General features: G+C 33.1%; 2 protein-coding genes across 6 annotated transcripts in view; both read right to left on the reverse strand.

Annotated features, from left to right (window-relative positions):
- Nucleotides 1–11,248, reverse strand: part of LOC148629911 (excitatory amino acid transporter 1-like) — a 34,614-nt gene extending 23,366 nt beyond the window's left edge. The window contains exons 1-3 of one of the 2 annotated variants that reach the window (XM_088559642.1): nt 9,827–11,248; nt 8,956–9,421; nt 8,671–8,713 (exon numbers count right to left, since the gene is read on the reverse strand). In XM_088559642.1, the coding sequence (XP_088415768.1) occupies nt 8,671–8,713; nt 8,956–9,407 (495 nt within the window). In that variant the 5' untranslated portion in view covers nt 9,408–9,421; nt 9,827–11,248. Of the gene's footprint in view, nt 1–8,670; nt 8,714–8,955; nt 9,433–9,826 lie in introns of both variants that reach the window. The other variant, XM_088559648.1, reaches the window with a different exon arrangement.
- Nucleotides 11,249–12,969: 1,721 nt separating this feature from the next.
- The window catches only part of LOC148629912 (excitatory amino acid transporter 1-like), a 33,649-nt gene continuing 28,044 nt past the window's right edge, over nt 12,970–18,574 (reverse strand). For all 4 annotated transcript variants that reach the window (XM_088559613.1, XM_088559624.1, XM_088559604.1 and 1 more), the window contains 6 exons: nt 18,057–18,120; nt 17,041–17,239; nt 16,395–16,628; nt 14,420–14,614; nt 13,822–13,956; nt 12,970–13,542 (listed from right to left, as the gene is read on the reverse strand). In XM_088559613.1, coding sequence (XP_088415739.1) covers nt 13,365–13,542; nt 13,822–13,956; nt 14,420–14,614; nt 16,395–16,628; nt 17,041–17,239; nt 18,057–18,120 — 1,005 coding nt within the window. In that variant the 3' untranslated portion in view covers nt 12,970–13,364. The remainder of the gene's footprint in view (nt 13,543–13,821; nt 13,957–14,419; nt 14,615–16,394; nt 16,629–17,040; nt 17,240–18,056; nt 18,121–18,574) is intronic.

Below are 18,574 nucleotides of genomic sequence, written 5' to 3' on the forward strand. Positions count from 1 at the left end.
ATGACTATATATCAGCATGATTCTACATATGTCAGCTCACAATCCTCAGAATGGCATGTGGGGTTAGCAGACTTGCAGTGCAGTACTGGTCACCGGAAGTGTAGGGTCTATAAATAGCATGGGAAATCCCAGTGTTTTCACAAGATAGGGGTATATTTAAAAATCATTATGGAGATTAGGCTTCACATCACAAGAAGCAAACTGCACCTATAAAATGTACAGAAATGTTTTTCCTTTCAGAAACTGTTTAAATTTTTAAAATAAGATGAGAACTTTTTTCACAGCACTATGAGGAACAGGGGTAATTTCTGCGTAGGACTATTTTTGCGTACGTTCCAAATGCTCATTGGTTGAATTGGTGGTCTGTAACCTAAACAGTCACTTTTTGTCTTAGAAAAAATAAATAACTATACAGGTATCTTCCTACACACATACTGAATGCATTTGCAAAGTTTCAGTGAAATGTGACAAGCACTTTTTTAAATATTTGATTTTTAAATATAGGGTAACCAAGTTGTGCGAGCAAAAAAGTGAAAATATTCTACCATACTGAAATGCATTAAATATTTGCAAAGAACTTTTTCTGACTTTTCAAATAAAAAATATCAATCACAACTTGTTTTTTAACAATATTAATGAAGAAATAGTTTTAAAAGTATTCATTTTCTGAGAAATTGGTCTATTTTTAAAAATTTATTTCTGACATGCCTCCCCCTTTTTCTTGATCACATGTCAAAAATCCTAAATCTTTAAATTTTCACAAAAGGTGATATATTTGGCTTTAAATTTGTAAATACAGTGTTTTCACATTAAAACATGACCAGTAAAGGGCACCTAAAGCAAAAAAAGTGCTCAATAATGGATTTTCCATGTTGCCATAGGGGAATGCTTATATGGCCTTAACCGCAGTAATGAAAGTGAGTTTTTCCTCATTTCTAACCTAATTTTTGCTCAAATCTACACAAAACTTGATTTCAAGTGCTTATTACTACCATATTTAGGTAAATATAGCCCTCAAAGTTTAATATTTGATATTTTTACTAAATTTTCTACACTTTTTACAAGATAGGACATAAAAATCAGCCAAAAAGACCAATTTTCCATAATTTGGACCTATAACTTAAAAAAATGCATATTTTGAAGGATTTTTGTAGTGTATTCCTCTCATGGCAAAGTTAACAAGATCTTCAAGTAGTTTAAAGCTATTTGAAGAAACTTTTCATTTTGCCATGGCTTCAGCTTAAGGCTAAAAACCACTAATTCCACTTCCCATAGGCTTCTATGCTAATTTCACAATATTCAATGGCTTCTCTGGACTTTACCTTAACTTTAACCTGCAGATGACTATATATCAGCATGATTCTACATATGTCAGCTCACAATCCTCAGAATGGCATGTGGGGTTAGCAGACTTGCAGTGCAGTACTGGTCACCGGAAGTGTAGGGTCTATAAATAGCATGGGAAATCCCAGTGTTTTCACAAGATAGGGGTATATTTAAAAATCATTATGGAGATTAGGCTTCACATCACAAGAAGCAAACTGCACCTATAAAATGTACAGAAATGTTTTTCCTTTCAGAAACTGTTTAAATTTTTAAAATAAGATGAGAACTTTTTTCACAGCACTATGAGGAACAGGGGTAATTTCTGCGTAGGACTATTTTTGCGTACGTTCCAAATGCTCATTGGTTGAATTGGTGGTCTGTAACCTAAACAGTCACTTTTTGTCTTAGAAAAAATAAATAACTATACAGGTATCTTCCTACACACATACTGAATGCATTTGCAAAGTTTCAGTGAAATGTGACAAGCACTTTTTTAAATATTTGATTTTTAAATATAGGGTAACCAAGTTGTGCGAGCAAAAAAGTGAAAATATTCTACCATACTGAAATGCATTAAATATTTGCAAAGAACTTTTTCTGACTTTTCAAATAAAAAATATCAATCACAACTTGTTTTTTAACAATATTAATGAAGAAATAGTTTTAAAAGTATTCATTTTCTGAGAAATTGGTCTATTTTTAAAAATTTATTTCTGACATGCCTCCCCCTTTTTCTTGATCACATGTCAAAAATCCTAAATCTTTAAATTTTCACAAAAGGTGATATATTTGGCTTTAAATTTGTAAATACAGTGTTTTCACATTAAAACATGACCAGTAAAGGGCACCTAAAGCAAAAAAAGTGCTCAATAATGGATTTTCCATGTTGCCATAGGGGAATGCTTATATGGCCTTAACCGCAGTAATGAAAGTGAGTTTTTCCTCATTTCTAACCTAATTTTTGCTCAAATCTACACAAAACTTGATTTCAAGTGCTTATTACTACCATATTTAGGTAAATATAGCCCTCAAAGTTTAATATTTGATATTTTTACTAAATTTTCTACACTTTTTACAAGATAGGACATAAAAATCAGCCAAAAAGACCAATTTTCCATAATTTGGACCTATAACTTAAAAAAATGCATATTTTGAAGGATTTTTGTAGTGTATTCCTCTCATGGCAAAGTTAACAAGATCTTCAAGTAGTTTAAAGCTATTTGAAGAAACTTTTCATTTTGCCATGGCTTCAGCTTAAGGCTAAAAACCACTAATTCCACTTCCCATAGGCTTCTATGCTAATTTCACAATATTCAATGGCTTCTCTGGACTTTACCTTAACTTTAACCTGCAGATGACTATATATCAGCATGATTCTACATATGTCAGCTCACAATCCTCAGAATGGCATGTGGGGTTAGCAGACTTGCAGTGCAGTACTGGTCACCGGAAGTGTAGGGTCTATAAATAGCATGGGAAATCCCAGTGTTTTCACAAGATAGGGGTATATTTAAAAATCATTATGGAGATTAGGCTTCACATCACAAGAAGCAAACTGCACCTATAAAATGTACAGAAATGTTTTTCCTTTCAGAAACTGTTTAAATTTTTAAAATAAGATGAGAACTTTTTTCACAGCACTATGAGGAACAGGGGTAATTTCTGCGTAGGACTATTTTTGCGTACGTTCCAAATGCTCATTGGTTGAATTGGTGGTCTGTAACCTAAACAGTCACTTTTTGTCTTAGAAAAAATAAATAACTATACAGGTATCTTCCTACACACATACTGAATGCATTTGCAAAGTTTCAGTGAAATGTGACAAGCACTTTTTTAAATATTTGATTTTTAAATATAGGGTAACCAAGTTGTGCGAGCAAAAAAGTGAAAATATTCTACCATACTGAAATGCATTAAATATTTGCAAAGAACTTTTTCTGACTTTTCAAATAAAAAATATCAATCACAACTTGTTTTTTAACAATATTAATGAAGAAATAGTTTTAAAAGTATTCATTTTCTGAGAAATTGGTCTATTTTTAAAAATTTATTTCTGACATGCCTCCCCCTTTTTCTTGATCACATGTCAAAAATCCTAAATCTTTAAATTTTCACAAAAGGTGATATATTTGGCTTTAAATTTGTAAATACAGTGTTTTCACATTAAAACATGACCAGTAAAGGGCACCTAAAGCAAAAAAAGTGCTCAATAATGGATTTTCCATGTTGCCATAGGGGAATGCTTATATGGCCTTAACCGCAGTAATGAAAGTGAGTTTTTCCTCATTTCTAACCTAATTTTTGCTCAAATCTACACAAAACTTGATTTCAAGTGCTTATTACTACCATATTTAGGTAAATATAGCCCTCAAAGTTTAATATTTGATATTTTTACTAAATTTTCTACACTTTTTACAAGATAGGACATAAAAATCAGCCAAAAAGACCAATTTTCCATAATTTGGACCTATAACTTAAAAAAATGCATATTTTGAAGGATTTTTGTAGTGTATTCCTCTCATGGCAAAGTTAACAAGATCTTCAAGTAGTTTAAAGCTATTTGAAGAAACTTTTCATTTTGCCATGGCTTCAGCTTAAGGCTAAAAACCACTAATTCCACTTCCCATAGGCTTCTATGCTAATTTCACAATATTCAATGGCTTCTCTGGACTTTACCTTAACTTTAACCTGCAGATGACTATATATCAGCATGATTCTACATATGTCAGCTCACAATCCTCAGAATGGCATGTGGGGTTAGCAGACTTGCAGTGCAGTACTGGTCACCGGAAGTGTAGGGTCTATAAATAGCATGGGAAATCCCAGTGTTTTCACAAGATAGGGGTATATTTAAAAATCATTATGGAGATTAGGCTTCACATCACAAGAAGCAAACTGCACCTATAAAATGTACAGAAATGTTTTTCCTTTCAGAAACTGTTTAAATTTTTAAAATAAGATGAGAACTTTTTTCACAGCACTATGAGGAACAGGGGTAATTTCTGCGTAGGACTATTTTTGCGTACGTTCCAAATGCTCATTGGTTGAATTGGTGGTCTGTAACCTAAACAGTCACTTTTTGTCTTAGAAAAAATAAATAACTATACAGGTATCTTCCTACACACATACTGAATGCATTTGCAAAGTTTCAGTGAAATGTGACAAGCACTTTTTTAAATATTTGATTTTTAAATATAGGGTAACCAAGTTGTGCGAGCAAAAAAGTGAAAATATTCTACCATACTGAAATGCATTAAATATTTGCAAAGAACTTTTTCTGACTTTTCAAATAAAAAATATCAATCACAACTTGTTTTTTAACAATATTAATGAAGAAATAGTTTTAAAAGTATTCATTTTCTGAGAAATTGGTCTATTTTTAAAAATTTATTTCTGACATGCCTCCCCCTTTTTCTTGATCACATGTCAAAAATCCTAAATCTTTAAATTTTCACAAAAGGTGATATATTTGGCTTTAAATTTGTAAATACAGTGTTTTCACATTAAAACATGACCAGTAAAGGGCACCTAAAGCAAAAAAAGTGCTCAATAATGGATTTTCCATGTTGCCATAGGGGAATGCTTATATGGCCTTAACCGCAGTAATGAAAGTGAGTTTTTCCTCATTTCTAACCTAATTTTTGCTCAAATCTACACAAAACTTGATTTCAAGTGCTTATTACTACCATATTTAGGTAAATATAGCCCTCAAAGTTTAATATTTGATATTTTTACTAAATTTTCTACACTTTTTACAAGATAGGACATAAAAATCAGCCAAAAAGACCAATTTTCCATAATTTGGACCTATAACTTAAAAAAATGCATATTTTGAAGGATTTTTGTAGTGTATTCCTCTCATGGCAAAGTTAACAAGATCTTCAAGTAGTTTAAAGCTATTTGAAGAAACTTTTCATTTTGCCATGGCTTCAGCTTAAGGCTAAAAACCACTAATTCCACTTCCCATAGGCTTCTATGCTAATTTCACAATATTCAATGGCTTCTCTGGACTTTACCTTAACTTTAACCTGCAGATGACTATATATCAGCATGATTCTACATATGTCAGCTCACAATCCTCAGAATGGCATGTGGGGTTAGCAGACTTGCAGTGCAGTACTGGTCACCGGAAGTGTAGGGTCTATAAATAGCATGGGAAATCCCAGTGTTTTCACAAGATAGGGGTATATTTAAAAATCATTATGGAGATTAGGCTTCACATCACAAGAAGCAAACTGCACCTATAAAATGTACAGAAATGTTTTTCCTTTCAGAAACTGTTTAAATTTTTAAAATAAGATGAGAACTTTTTTCACAGCACTATGAGGAACAGGGGTAATTTCTGCGTAGGACTATTTTTGCGTACGTTCCAAATGCTCATTGGTTGAATTGGTGGTCTGTAACCTAAACAGTCACTTTTTGTCTTAGAAAAAATAAATAACTATACAGGTATCTTCCTACACACATACTGAATGCATTTGCAAAGTTTCAGTGAAATGTGACAAGCACTTTTTTAAATATTTGATTTTTAAATATAGGGTAACCAAGTTGTGCGAGCAAAAAAGTGAAAATATTCTACCATACTGAAATGCATTAAATATTTGCAAAGAACTTTTTCTGACTTTTCAAATAAAAAATATCAATCACAACTTGTTTTTTAACAATATTAATGAAGAAATAGTTTTAAAAGTATTCATTTTCTGAGAAATTGGTCTATTTTTAAAAATTTATTTCTGACATGCCTCCCCCTTTTTCTTGATCACATGTCAAAAATCCTAAATCTTTAAATTTTCACAAAAGGTGATATATTTGGCTTTAAATTTGTAAATACAGTGTTTTCACATTAAAACATGACCAGTAAAGGGCACCTAAAGCAAAAAAAGTGCTCAATAATGGATTTTCCATGTTGCCATAGGGGAATGCTTATATGGCCTTAACCGCAGTAATGAAAGTGAGTTTTTCCTCATTTCTAACCTAATTTTTGCTCAAATCTACACAAAACTTGATTTCAAGTGCTTATTACTACCATATTTAGGTAAATATAGCCCTCAAAGTTTAATATTTGATATTTTTACTAAATTTTCTACACTTTTTACAAGATAGGACATAAAAATCAGCCAAAAAGACCAATTTTCCATAATTTGGACCTATAACTTAAAAAAATGCATATTTTGAAGGATTTTTGTAGTGTATTCCTCTCATGGCAAAGTTAACAAGATCTTCAAGTAGTTTAAAGCTATTTGAAGAAACTTTTCATTTTGCCATGGCTTCAGCTTAAGGCTAAAAACCACTAATTCCACTTCCCATAGGCTTCTATGCTAATTTCACAATATTCAATGGCTTCTCTGGACTTTACCTTAACTTTAACCTGCAGATGACTATATATCAGCATGATTCTACATATGTCAGCTCACAATCCTCAGAATGGCATGTGGGGTTAGCAGACTTGCAGTGCAGTACTGGTCACCGGAAGTGTAGGGTCTATAAATAGCATGGGAAATCCCAGTGTTTTCACAAGATAGGGGTATATTTAAAAATCATTATGGAGATTAGGCTTCACATCACAAGAAGCAAACTGCACCTATAAAATGTACAGAAATGTTTTTCCTTTCAGAAACTGTTTAAATTTTTAAAATAAGATGAGAACTTTTTTCACAGCACTATGAGGAACAGGGGTAATTTCTGCGTAGGACTATTTTTGCGTACGTTCCAAATGCTCATTGGTTGAATTGGTGGTCTGTAACCTAAACAGTCACTTTTTGTCTTAGAAAAAATAAATAACTATACAGGTATCTTCCTACACACATACTGAATGCATTTGCAAAGTTTCAGTGAAATGTGACAAGCACTTTTTTAAATATTTGATTTTTAAATATAGGGTAACCAAGTTGTGCGAGCAAAAAAGTGAAAATATTCTACCATACTGAAATGCATTAAATATTTGCAAAGAACTTTTTCTGACTTTTCAAATAAAAAATATCAATCACAACTTGTTTTTTAACAATATTAATGAAGAAATAGTTTTAAAAGTATTCATTTTCTGAGAAATTGGTCTATTTTTAAAAATTTATTTCTGACATGCCTCCCCCTTTTTCTTGATCACATGTCAAAAATCCTAAATCTTTAAATTTTCACAAAAGGTGATATATTTGGCTTTAAATTTGTAAATACAGTGTTTTCACATTAAAACATGACCAGTAAAGGGCACCTAAAGCAAAAAAAGTGCTCAATAATGGATTTTCCATGTTGCCATAGGGGAATGCTTATATGGCCTTAACCGCAGTAATGAAAGTGAGTTTTTCCTCATTTCTAACCTAATTTTTGCTCAAATCTACACAAAACTTGATTTCAAGTGCTTATTACTACCATATTTAGGTAAATATAGCCCTCAAAGTTTAATATTTGATATTTTTACTAAATTTTCTACACTTTTTACAAGATAGGACATAAAAATCAGCCAAAAAGACCAATTTTCCATAATTTGGACCTATAACTTAAAAAAATGCATATTTTGAAGGATTTTTGTAGTGTATTCCTCTCATGGCAAAGTTAACAAGATCTTCAAGTAGTTTAAAGCTATTTGAAGAAACTTTTCATTTTGCCATGGCTTCAGCTTAAGGCTAAAAACCACTAATTCCACTTCCCATAGGCTTCTATGCTAATTTCACAATATTCAATGGCTTCTCTGGACTTTACCTTAACTTTAACCTGCAGATGACTATATATCAGCATGATTCTACATATGTCAGCTCACAATCCTCAGAATGGCATGTGGGGTTAGCAGACTTGCAGTGCAGTACTGGTCACCGGAAGTGTAGGGTCTATAAATAGCATGGGAAATCCCAGTGTTTTCACAAGATAGGGGTATATTTAAAAATCATTATGGAGATTAGGCTTCACATCACAAGAAGCAAACTGCACCTATAAAATGTACAGAAATGTTTTTCCTTTCAGAAACTGTTTAAATTTTTAAAATAAGATGAGAACTTTTTTCACAGCACTATGAGGAACAGGGGTAATTTCTGCGTAGGACTATTTTTGCGTACGTTCCAAATGCTCATTGGTTGAATTGGTGGTCTGTAACCTTGAATTACACAATATAAATCGCTTTCTGTTGTCAAAAACAGTAAATTTGTTCCATTCAGTATTGATTTTACTTACTTGGTCGACAATCCAAAAGGGGGAGGGCTCCGGCAGGACCCGTTTTGTTTTATTTTTTGTTAATGTTTGGTGCAATAATTGAACAATAACCTTCTATAATACACTTTTCCGGCATATTCACCATACCTTTTAACGTTATACCACTAAAGGAACTGTCCTATTATTTCTATATTATATAATCACCTTCCGAAAGCAAGCATCTATTAGATTGTCTGGAAAACAGTTTCTACAAAAAAAAAAAAAAAAAAAAAAACAATCGAAGGATTGATAATTTGTGCACAGTTAAAAAACTTCATAAAAGGAATATAAAATAACATAATTTGGTTTTAAACTACGCTTTCTTTTTAATATATTTTAATTTGGAAAGCTTCAGACATTACATTTTAATGAGTAAATATACCGAGTTATACTTAAATGATCTTAATATTTCGATTTCAGCATAACTGTTCATAAGCAATATATAAATACCTAATGAGGTCAAACAGAGCATCTAGAGGTTCAGCATTTTTCGAGCTACCGCTTTTATCTATATGTTGTACACCTCTATCGCCCGGTCTGATCGTCACCGTTAATACGATACCAATGATAACAGCACAAAGTGTTGTCGTAACGTAGTAAACAATAGCCCTTCCGCCCATCTTACCCGACGACTTAGCGTCGAGGAAAGCCAACGATGATATCAAACTCGATACTATCAAAGGAATAATCATCATCCTCAACATATTCATCAATAGATCTCCCGGGAATCGAAGATAGTGTAGTTTCCTCTTCTCATTCGGACTCCAAACATCTCTCAGACCGATTCCAAGACCGAGACCAGCAATAACAGCCACAATCATTAAAATTATGAGCAAATTGTCAATTAAAACTTTCTTAATTTTGGACTTGTCCTTCTTTATAGGGTTATCTTCATTATCCATTCTTTACTATGTCGCTGAGAAAAGACTAATTATTATTTACTGTTTTATAAAGATTGTCATTTTTAAACATACTAGTAATTTCAAAGATGTTTAACAATATGGAATGCAATTTTCGATATTCGATTATTTTTGTTTGTTACTTATGTTTACAATATATAAGTTATCTTTGATCATGCCAACTGCATAAAATAAAGAAATTAACTGTTTTTTGTTTTGTATTTTCGTTATCAGCGACAAAGCACGGCTAAAATGATATGTCACAGTAAATTTTAAAAAAATCTAACCACCAAAGTTCTGAATGCAGCACTGATGATTAACATTGTTTTAATTTCTATTTCATTTTTAAAATTTTTCTCAACCCATATGCAATTGACTTCATTCTCCAAAAGGCTATAGTGCATCTAAAGGCTGACGCTTACCGTTTATTTGATGTTTTCTTTATCTGTGCAACGTTCAAAATAATGAACTTCCTGGGTTCACTATCATCTAGGGAAAACAAATATTACATATCCAATCAAACTGTTTGTAGATAACGGTACTCCTACTAGTATCTTAAGGTATTCAAATAAACAGAAATGTCGTATTCGATTTTTCAAAGCTCATGTGGCCTAGGAACCAATGGTAATGCTGCATGCGGGATATTTTCAGTCTGTTCGTCTGAACTAAATTTAGATTAGAGTTTAAATATTGTTGTAGTTCTCTGTCTGGGAATGTGATGGTGGAGGTAGTCCGGGATCAATGATGGGGTTGCTTGTTATATTAGTAGTTTGTGGCAATATGTCCCCAATTCCTAACATCAACGCTTAATTTGTTACTGTTGATTTTCAACCAGTATAAATAACCACACCATTTACTCCTAAATATGACTGTTTACTTTTATTTTATGATTTCTTTTGATTCATTTCCCTCAGCCAATTTTTGTTTTGTAAATCTGAAGTTTTCCTTACTTTAAAAACAATAATGATTTTGTAATGCAATAACACGGACTTACGTTTTGAATATTCAAAGAAAAACAAACTATGCGAATGGATTAAATCGAATGTGAAGTAAGACGTACTTAGGTTTGATGGAGGAAAGATTTTTTTTGTTTTGGTGATCAAAAAATACAGTCAAGGTTTTAAAAGATCGTTTCTAAAGGTGTGTTTCCATACGTAAAATATTGATTAGATAGGTATGAATTCGTTCGGGCATTAGCAAAATTTAGTCATTGTAAAATACATAATCAGTAAAATCAATTAATTTGACCCCATTATTTGTTTGTTTGTATCGTCAAACTTCAGAAAAAATACATCTGTGCTGTGAGAGTATCTAAAATAAAACAGATCAAGGGCAGGTCCCAGATATCAGGAGTAGTAAATATAATGAAAAATCGATTGAAGCGAGTTGAAAACATTTTTGGTGGTAGAATTTGTAAAAGATCAGGATGCCATGAAATTTTTTTACCAATTTTAGAGGGGCGGGTGCAGGCCTGGTCCGTCCCTATGAATCCGCGCTTGCGCATAACCTCCAAACACACACACACACACACACACACACACACACAAACTATCGTCACTGCGGTATGGTATCTTGTGCCGACGATGCAAATTTGAATCCATCGTAATTTGAACTGAATGTTATTACTTGTACTTAACGTCCATTATAAGTTGAACACAAAATAGGAACATATATACATATGTCATCTGTGTGTTACCATGTACATTTTTATTATCATCTTGACCTTTTAGATATTTACAAGGATACACTTAGATTACATATATTTTTTTTAAAAGAAAGGAAACAAGTCACGAATTTAAAAACAGATACAAAAGAACATGCTCTCTATGTCTTAGCAAAGGCTTTGGTAACGCTGTCAATGTAATGTGTACAAACTTATGGTGTCTTTACCAGCTTTATTTTGTTCCTATATAAAAAATTCAATTAAGGATAAAACAATGTGTCATATATTTATTACGTTGTCAATGATCAATAAAAAACCAAAAACAAAACAAAACAAAACGTGTCATATTTTTATTTCTTTCCGATGGAAGGTATTGTATAATTATTTTTCCTTATCTCCTTGTTACAAATTAAAGCCAGTCACTAAGCATGGTAGATCAATGCGCAAATCATTACCAACACTGCAAATCTAGCGGCGAAACCTTGTGGTGGGTTCCGGGTATTGAGCCCCATTTTGTTGGAAAAGATTGTTAAACTTGGCATAACAGAGCACGTTGTAGCCTGAAATCTCCACTTTAATAATTTTTTGGATCCGAAACCTATTTTGATAAGTTTCTGGATCGATCCATTATTTTTATACATTTCTGAATCAACCTTTGGATAACACGTTAAGTGTTAGATGTGCATAAAATTCTTAATGAAGAAGAAAACATATTTTCTTCATTCTATTAAAATGATACATAAATAATCTCTGATTGTAGATCATGAGCACATAACACCAATAGTGTGCGGAATGAAATAACAATACATGTAAATAAATATATAAAACTACCATTATGTAACAATTGAATATTTCTTACAATATTTTTCCCAACATGTTAATCTCTTTAGTAGATGAAGTTTAGTTCTTTCCATAAGTAACAATTAAAAATATGTACTAACTAAAAGAAACAAGATTGAACTTTGTGTATGATAACATGCCTGCTACATTATACTGGTATAGGATGTTGCTTGAATGGAGAGTTGCCTCAATAATTCAATATTAAACGGACTGACGTAGATACTTGTGGGAGTTGCTCGAAATTGTTGGTAAAGATATATTTGTAACGGAGGTGACTGTAGCTTGTTGATATTTTTATATTATTGTTTACTTATCAAACTGTTTACGTGATTTGGCTTTGGTCATGTGACATTGTTACCGTTGTAGATAGTCGTTACTTTCATTTTGAGCTTACCTCGGTGTTTTACGTTAAATGTTCGAGTCTCAGTATTTTACATAAGTTCAGTTTATTTCAAAACGAGTTTACCCAAATCGAGTTCATCACATCTGAGTTCATATCCTTGCTCTGATTGGTTGATTCATTTTAACTGAGTATTTAAGCGAGTGCGCGGTGCGATTTATCACTTCTTCTAGATAGCCAGTTCAGATATGTTTCACACCGGTACGTTCTTTGTTTCTGGCCTATTTACGGTTTTACCGTTTTTCTCAAAGGAATGTAACATTCCGGAGAATACTTGTAAGCCCGTGTTGAAATGTAAATTAGTAATTAACTAATATTATAATAACTAATTTAATTGGTCAACAGGTAGGATTTTAAATCCCGCGCTTTCCCGTGAACGATGTTTAGGTATTCAAGTTTAAGCCAGTCACCTCCAGTTAACTAGCTAAACCGGTTAATTTACTCATAGGCGTTACGCATTTATAAGCGTTATGCACCATTGTTTTACATGACTTTATACTTTGTTAAATAAACTGTGTGTTTCCACATGTAGTTCTTATTCACAGTGTTTAATGACAGAGCCCAGTGCACCAACAATCCACGCGGGGTGTACTGTATGAGGTTTGGTCATAGGTAGTAGTTATTGACATGTAAATCTAGAAAAGCAAATTATTCAGCGAACATTCAAACACCATAATTTATTGATAGAAGATCACACTACTTAAACAGTTAGATTGGTATTGTTGTAATCTTAGATTTTAAAGTGTTAACTGGTCATTTTCACTGAGAAACTTGCACATACTGAAGACTCTCGTTACATATTATTATCTTGAAAAATATACGCTGACAGTAACCGATGTTAAATAAACATAATGCCTGTTGAAAGCTTCCTTTATGCTTGCAATGCGATAATTCAATATCCGAATAAAGGTAGAGAACTATGCGAAAAAAAGTCCCAAACTCTTTCGACTGTTTTCCGCTGCCATTATGATATGGACTTTATAGTACTTTTTTCAGTCAGTCAAAAATGTCTCAAAATATTATGTAATACAGCAACTTTATTATTTCCAAATGTCTTTCAGAGTTTCGTTAATACTTGCGAATCATCATGATCAACCAGTTCACCATTTGGAACAACGCCGTTAACTTTTCCCTCTTTTTTGTCCATTTCTTCCAAATCTGCTTTTGACATATGAGCAACGAGACCAGCACCATAGGCATCCCCCAGTACGTTAATGGCAGTTCTAAATCTGTCCCTGTAGAAGAAAATAGTTATTGGTATACAAAATTAATCCATCAGTAAAAAACGATCTAAATATCGTTCAAAAAAATTATTTCATAAAGTTTCAGGTAACTTAATACGTTGAAACATTGTTTATTCTTCGTGAAATTGTGGTGTATTTGTTTGTTGGGTTGTTTTTTTTTCGGGAGAAGGGGGACATTTTTTCATTTTCTTACGCTTACATTTTTCCATCGTCTGTAACTTGACCTCGTGTATACTCGATATATTTCCAAATTATCATGACAAAACTTACAAAAACCAATCGATTGGAAGAATCAATGTGATTTCGTCAACCGGAAGTCCTACTGCAGTCAAAACTATAGCCATGGTAACCAATCCAGCTTGAGGTATACCTGCAGCTCCAATGGCAGCAGCTGTTGCTGTTAAACTGAAAAAGATCAGAAAATTCTAACAATATTATCGTTTATAATGTACAGCGTTTAATATTGTTTGTTCTATTGTTTATAAGGATTTCCTTTGTCTTTGTTTAAATATTATGAGAATTCTTGCAAATAAGAAGGAATCTTTTTGGTCTAGTTGCCTGATTTTTACCAGCATACAAATGGCTTGCATGTTTTATAGTTTTTTTCGTATAGGTATATAATTATATACTTCATTGACAACAGTTTGGTGTTTTCAGTTTGAGTTAAGCAGTGTTAACCAACATGTATAAGCTTGATTGTTTGGTGGTTTGAGTTCGAGTTAAGCAGTGTTAACCAACATGTTGCTTGATTGTTATACGAGAATAAATTATCACGCCTTGAATGTTTTATATAATTATTTTATTGTTAACGTTTTCGTCTAATGTTAACACTCCCATCATTTAATTACTGAAGTATCCATTAACTTACCTCACAACGATAACTTCCCCTATACTTAAAGAAATTCCTAAATGTTGAGCAATAAAAATAGCTGCCACGGCTTCATACAAAGCTGTCCCGTCCATGTTAATGGTTGCTCCTATTGGTGTGACAAATTTTATTACACGTTCATCAATGTTATTGTTAACCTCTAAACATTCCATTGTTACTGGCAAAGTCGCGGAACTGAAAAAAAGAAGGAGTAAATTGTTTGATTTGTGGCTTCAGACATTGTGAGTCCACAAAAACTTCGATTACGGATCAAAAGCAGACTCTTTTAATTATACGTCGTTCAATATCTTATCACCTAAACCAATAGTTTATCGTACTCTGACGTGTACATGTACACAATCTGTACATCTCAACATTGGTTCATGATGACAACTTAAGATACATTTAGCTTTTGGCCAGGACAGCCGAGGTTTCACAGTGGGGTAGGTCAAAACATTAATAGGAAAACAAAACTTAAGCCTATCCTACAAACATTGCTACACGGTCGAAAGTCAAGCTTCCTCTAGATAGGTATACAAGTATTGCTAATTGGTCGAAAGCTTCCTCTAAACAGGTATACTATACAAACATTGCTACACGGTCGAAAGCTTCCTCTAGATAGGTATACTATACAAACATTGCTACACGGTCGAAAGCTTCCTCTAGATAGGTATACAAACATTGCTACACGGTTGAAAGCTTTCTCTAGATAGGTGAACAAACATTGCTACACGGTCGAAAGCTTCCTATAGATAGGTATACTATACAAACATTGCTACACGGTTGAAAGCTTTCTCTAGATAGGTGTACAAACATTGCTACACGGTCGAAAGCTTCCTCTAGATAGGTATACTATACAAACATTGCTACACGGTCGAAAGCTTCCTCTAGATAGGTATACTATACAAACATTGCTACACGGTCGAAAGCTTTCTCTAGATAGGTGTACAAACATTGCTACACGGTCGAACGCTTCCTTTAGATAGGTATACAAAACATTGCTACACGGTCGAACGCTTCCTTTAGATAGGTATACAAAACATTGCTACACGGTCGAAAGCTTCCTATAGATAGGTATACTATACAAACATTGCTACACGGTCGAAAGCTTCCTCTAGATAGGTGTACAAACATTGCTACACGGTCGAAAGCTTTCTCTAGATAGGTGTACAAACATTGCTACACGGTCGAACGCTTCCTTTAGATAGGTATACAAAACATTGCTACACGGTCGAACGCTTCCTTTAGATAGGTATACAAAACATTGCTACACGGTCGAAAGCTTCCTATAGATAGGTATACTATACAAACATTGCTACACGGTTGAAAGCTTTCTCTAGATAGGTGTACAAACATTGCTACACGGTCGAAAGCTTTCTCTAGATAGGTGTACAAACATTGCTACACGGTCGAACGCTTCCTTTAGATAGGTATACAAAACATTGCTACACGGTCGAACGCTTCCTTTAGATAGGTATACAAAACATTGCTACACGGTCGAAAGCTTCCTATAGATAGGTATACTATACAAACATTGCTACACGGTTGAAAGCTTTCTCTAGATAGGTGTACAAACATTGCTACACGGTCGAAAGCTTCCTCTAGATAGGTATACTATACAAACATTGCTACACGGTCGAAAGCTTCCTCTAGATAGGTGTACAAACATTGCTACACGGTCGAACGCTTCCTTTAGATAGGTATACAAAACATTGCTACACGGTCGAAAGCTTCCTCTAGATAGGTATAATATAAGATTTTTCGTTATTGTTTTCCATTTACGCCCTTTCCGGAAAATTTTGTTTCTCATACATTGAAGATTTAAGAAATTGCAAAGGGGTCAAAGTGATTAAAAATAACTTGAGATGTCGTTCATGTCCGGAGAAGTCTTTCCACGTATTTTTTGTGGTCTCAAAATCGCTTATTTTTGGTAAACAGTGAATGTAAAATTGTTCTGTAGCTATGATACGCTTACCTCGACGCAGTACCCCAAGCTGTCAATAAAGCTTTCAGCATATTAAACATGTAAGTGAACGGGTTTTTTCTCACTCCAACAAAATATATCAATGGTAAAGAGACGATTGCGTGGATCGCTAATCCGGCAAGAACTGTGGCCATGTAATATCCCAGCTGTGTGAAGACAGTCCCGATATTTTCCATTTCTATCAGCTTCACGGCAATCAGGAAAACTATACCAACAGGTGAATACCTTAAAACATTAAATTGAAAACAGCCTAACTCACAGACATAAAAAGGCGGTAATCTTGATACAATATTTAGTGCTCATTATTTGGAAGTATAAGTGTAAAATCGTGTTTGTGTTTAAGTGTAGAGTAAAAAAAAGTTACAACACTTCGTGATTTATGTGGAATTGTAGTAACTTGGAATGCCCTTTGGGTACAATTTTAAGTCTTTTTTTTTGTTTTTATTGTGAAAAAACAGTAATAACAAAATTAATGTACTGATAAACGCAACATTCAAAAGGAATAGCCAAAAAGAAAAGTCCGTATAACAAACAATATCAAGGTAAAAAGTTATAAACTACCGGTTCTACTCAACGAGTCTATAGTGGTCTATGATTTTCTATGAAACAGACAAACTACATCGATATTAAGTCTTACCAAATAACAAGAGTTACGAGTCTCATAGTAGCAAGGTGCATGCACTCGAAGAAATCAGCTAACGGCTTCCCTGACTTGCCCATCTTTGACAAAGTGCAGCCAAAGAAGATAGAGAACACTACTAGGCCTAAGATGTTCATCCCATCAGCTTTTTGTACCTTGGGATTCGGAACATCTCTAATCACATAATACTCGGTTTCTAAAACCAAATACAATAATGCATTAATGTGAAGTCTCGCTGAAACTAGCACTGAAGATAAGATGCAACATTAAATCTGAGTTATATTCAAGTCAACGACAAGTAACACGATCGACTACCACCTTAATCTATCTCTCTAAAAAGAACTTGCAGATATACATTTATTCTCTAGAAATAGTAATCAAGGTAACCAAGATTCTAGCTGAATGAAAAGAATGTAATCCAGGGACAAAATAAAAAAGACAGCAAAAAGATACACTCAACAAAGAACGTAAAATGACCAAAATAATACGCAAAAAGCAAATTGGACTCCATTAAAACCTGGGAGCGTAGTCTAAGAACAGATACACCGGTAAGCGTCCTCATAAGTAGTAGTCAGACAGGAGGTGATGTCATGTCAAAACCCCACCGAGTTCAGTTTTATTTCTTGTTCAGAAAATGTTACAGATCACGTGATCACTCTTACTTTTCCATTTGGGGGTGCGCTTTTGAGATAAAATTTATATAAAATGCATATAAAATGAGCACTTTGCGAGAGTTATTGCTCTTGATTTGGTTTCATTTGGTTGATTTTAGGGGGAGATAAATGTATGATTTTCTAAAAAGTGCATATCTGAAAACGATTATTGTTATGTGAATGTATAGCATATGTAGACTGAAAAAACATTGTTTGTTTGATGGGTTTCATGGATCACTTTACAATTGTTAGTGTGAATTTTATGTGGACTCGAACAATGTACTTAAAATATTCCTAATTTATGTTTCAGTTTTAGTTAACATTTCGAGTGCAACTCGCCGAGTAGTGATATCAACTTACCGTTGATAGATGTTCTGTTAACATGAGTTTCATTAACTTTCAACGTCTCCACATTCGTTTGTTGCTGTAAGAAAAATACTTAGCTTTAGTTACTTAAGTTTAGTCGGGTAATATCATTTTGAAAAAAAAAAAAAAAAAAAAAAAAAAAAAAAACACACACAAAAAAAACAAAAACAAAAACAAAACATTTTAATAAAAACTATAATAAAAAAATAAATATTGTCAAAATATGATAGCTATTTGCATATGATACTTAAAAGTCTAAATGGAGTGCTAAGTCATGAATGTTCCGTTCTGTTAAGACAAAATTATACATTTTCTTTTCACTACCAAGATAAAACCTCAATGTCATTTAATATACAATAATCTTCTGCAAAATTAAAATGAAAAATGTTGTCGACAGGATTTTTTTCATGACAGTGTTTTCGTGCCAGTAAATAAAAAGAGAGTGTTAAAAGCCCTCTTGAACGGAATTAACCTCAGACTTCAGTTTCGTTCAATAAATCCGATCTCATTGG

Source organism: Perna viridis, chromosome 1 (genome assembly GCF_037379345.1).
Source record: "Perna viridis isolate PV_CMFRI_1.1 ecotype Kerala chromosome 1, ASM3737934v1, whole genome shotgun sequence".
NCBI classification, from domain to species: domain Eukaryota; kingdom Metazoa; phylum Mollusca; class Bivalvia; order Mytilida; family Mytilidae; genus Perna; species Perna viridis.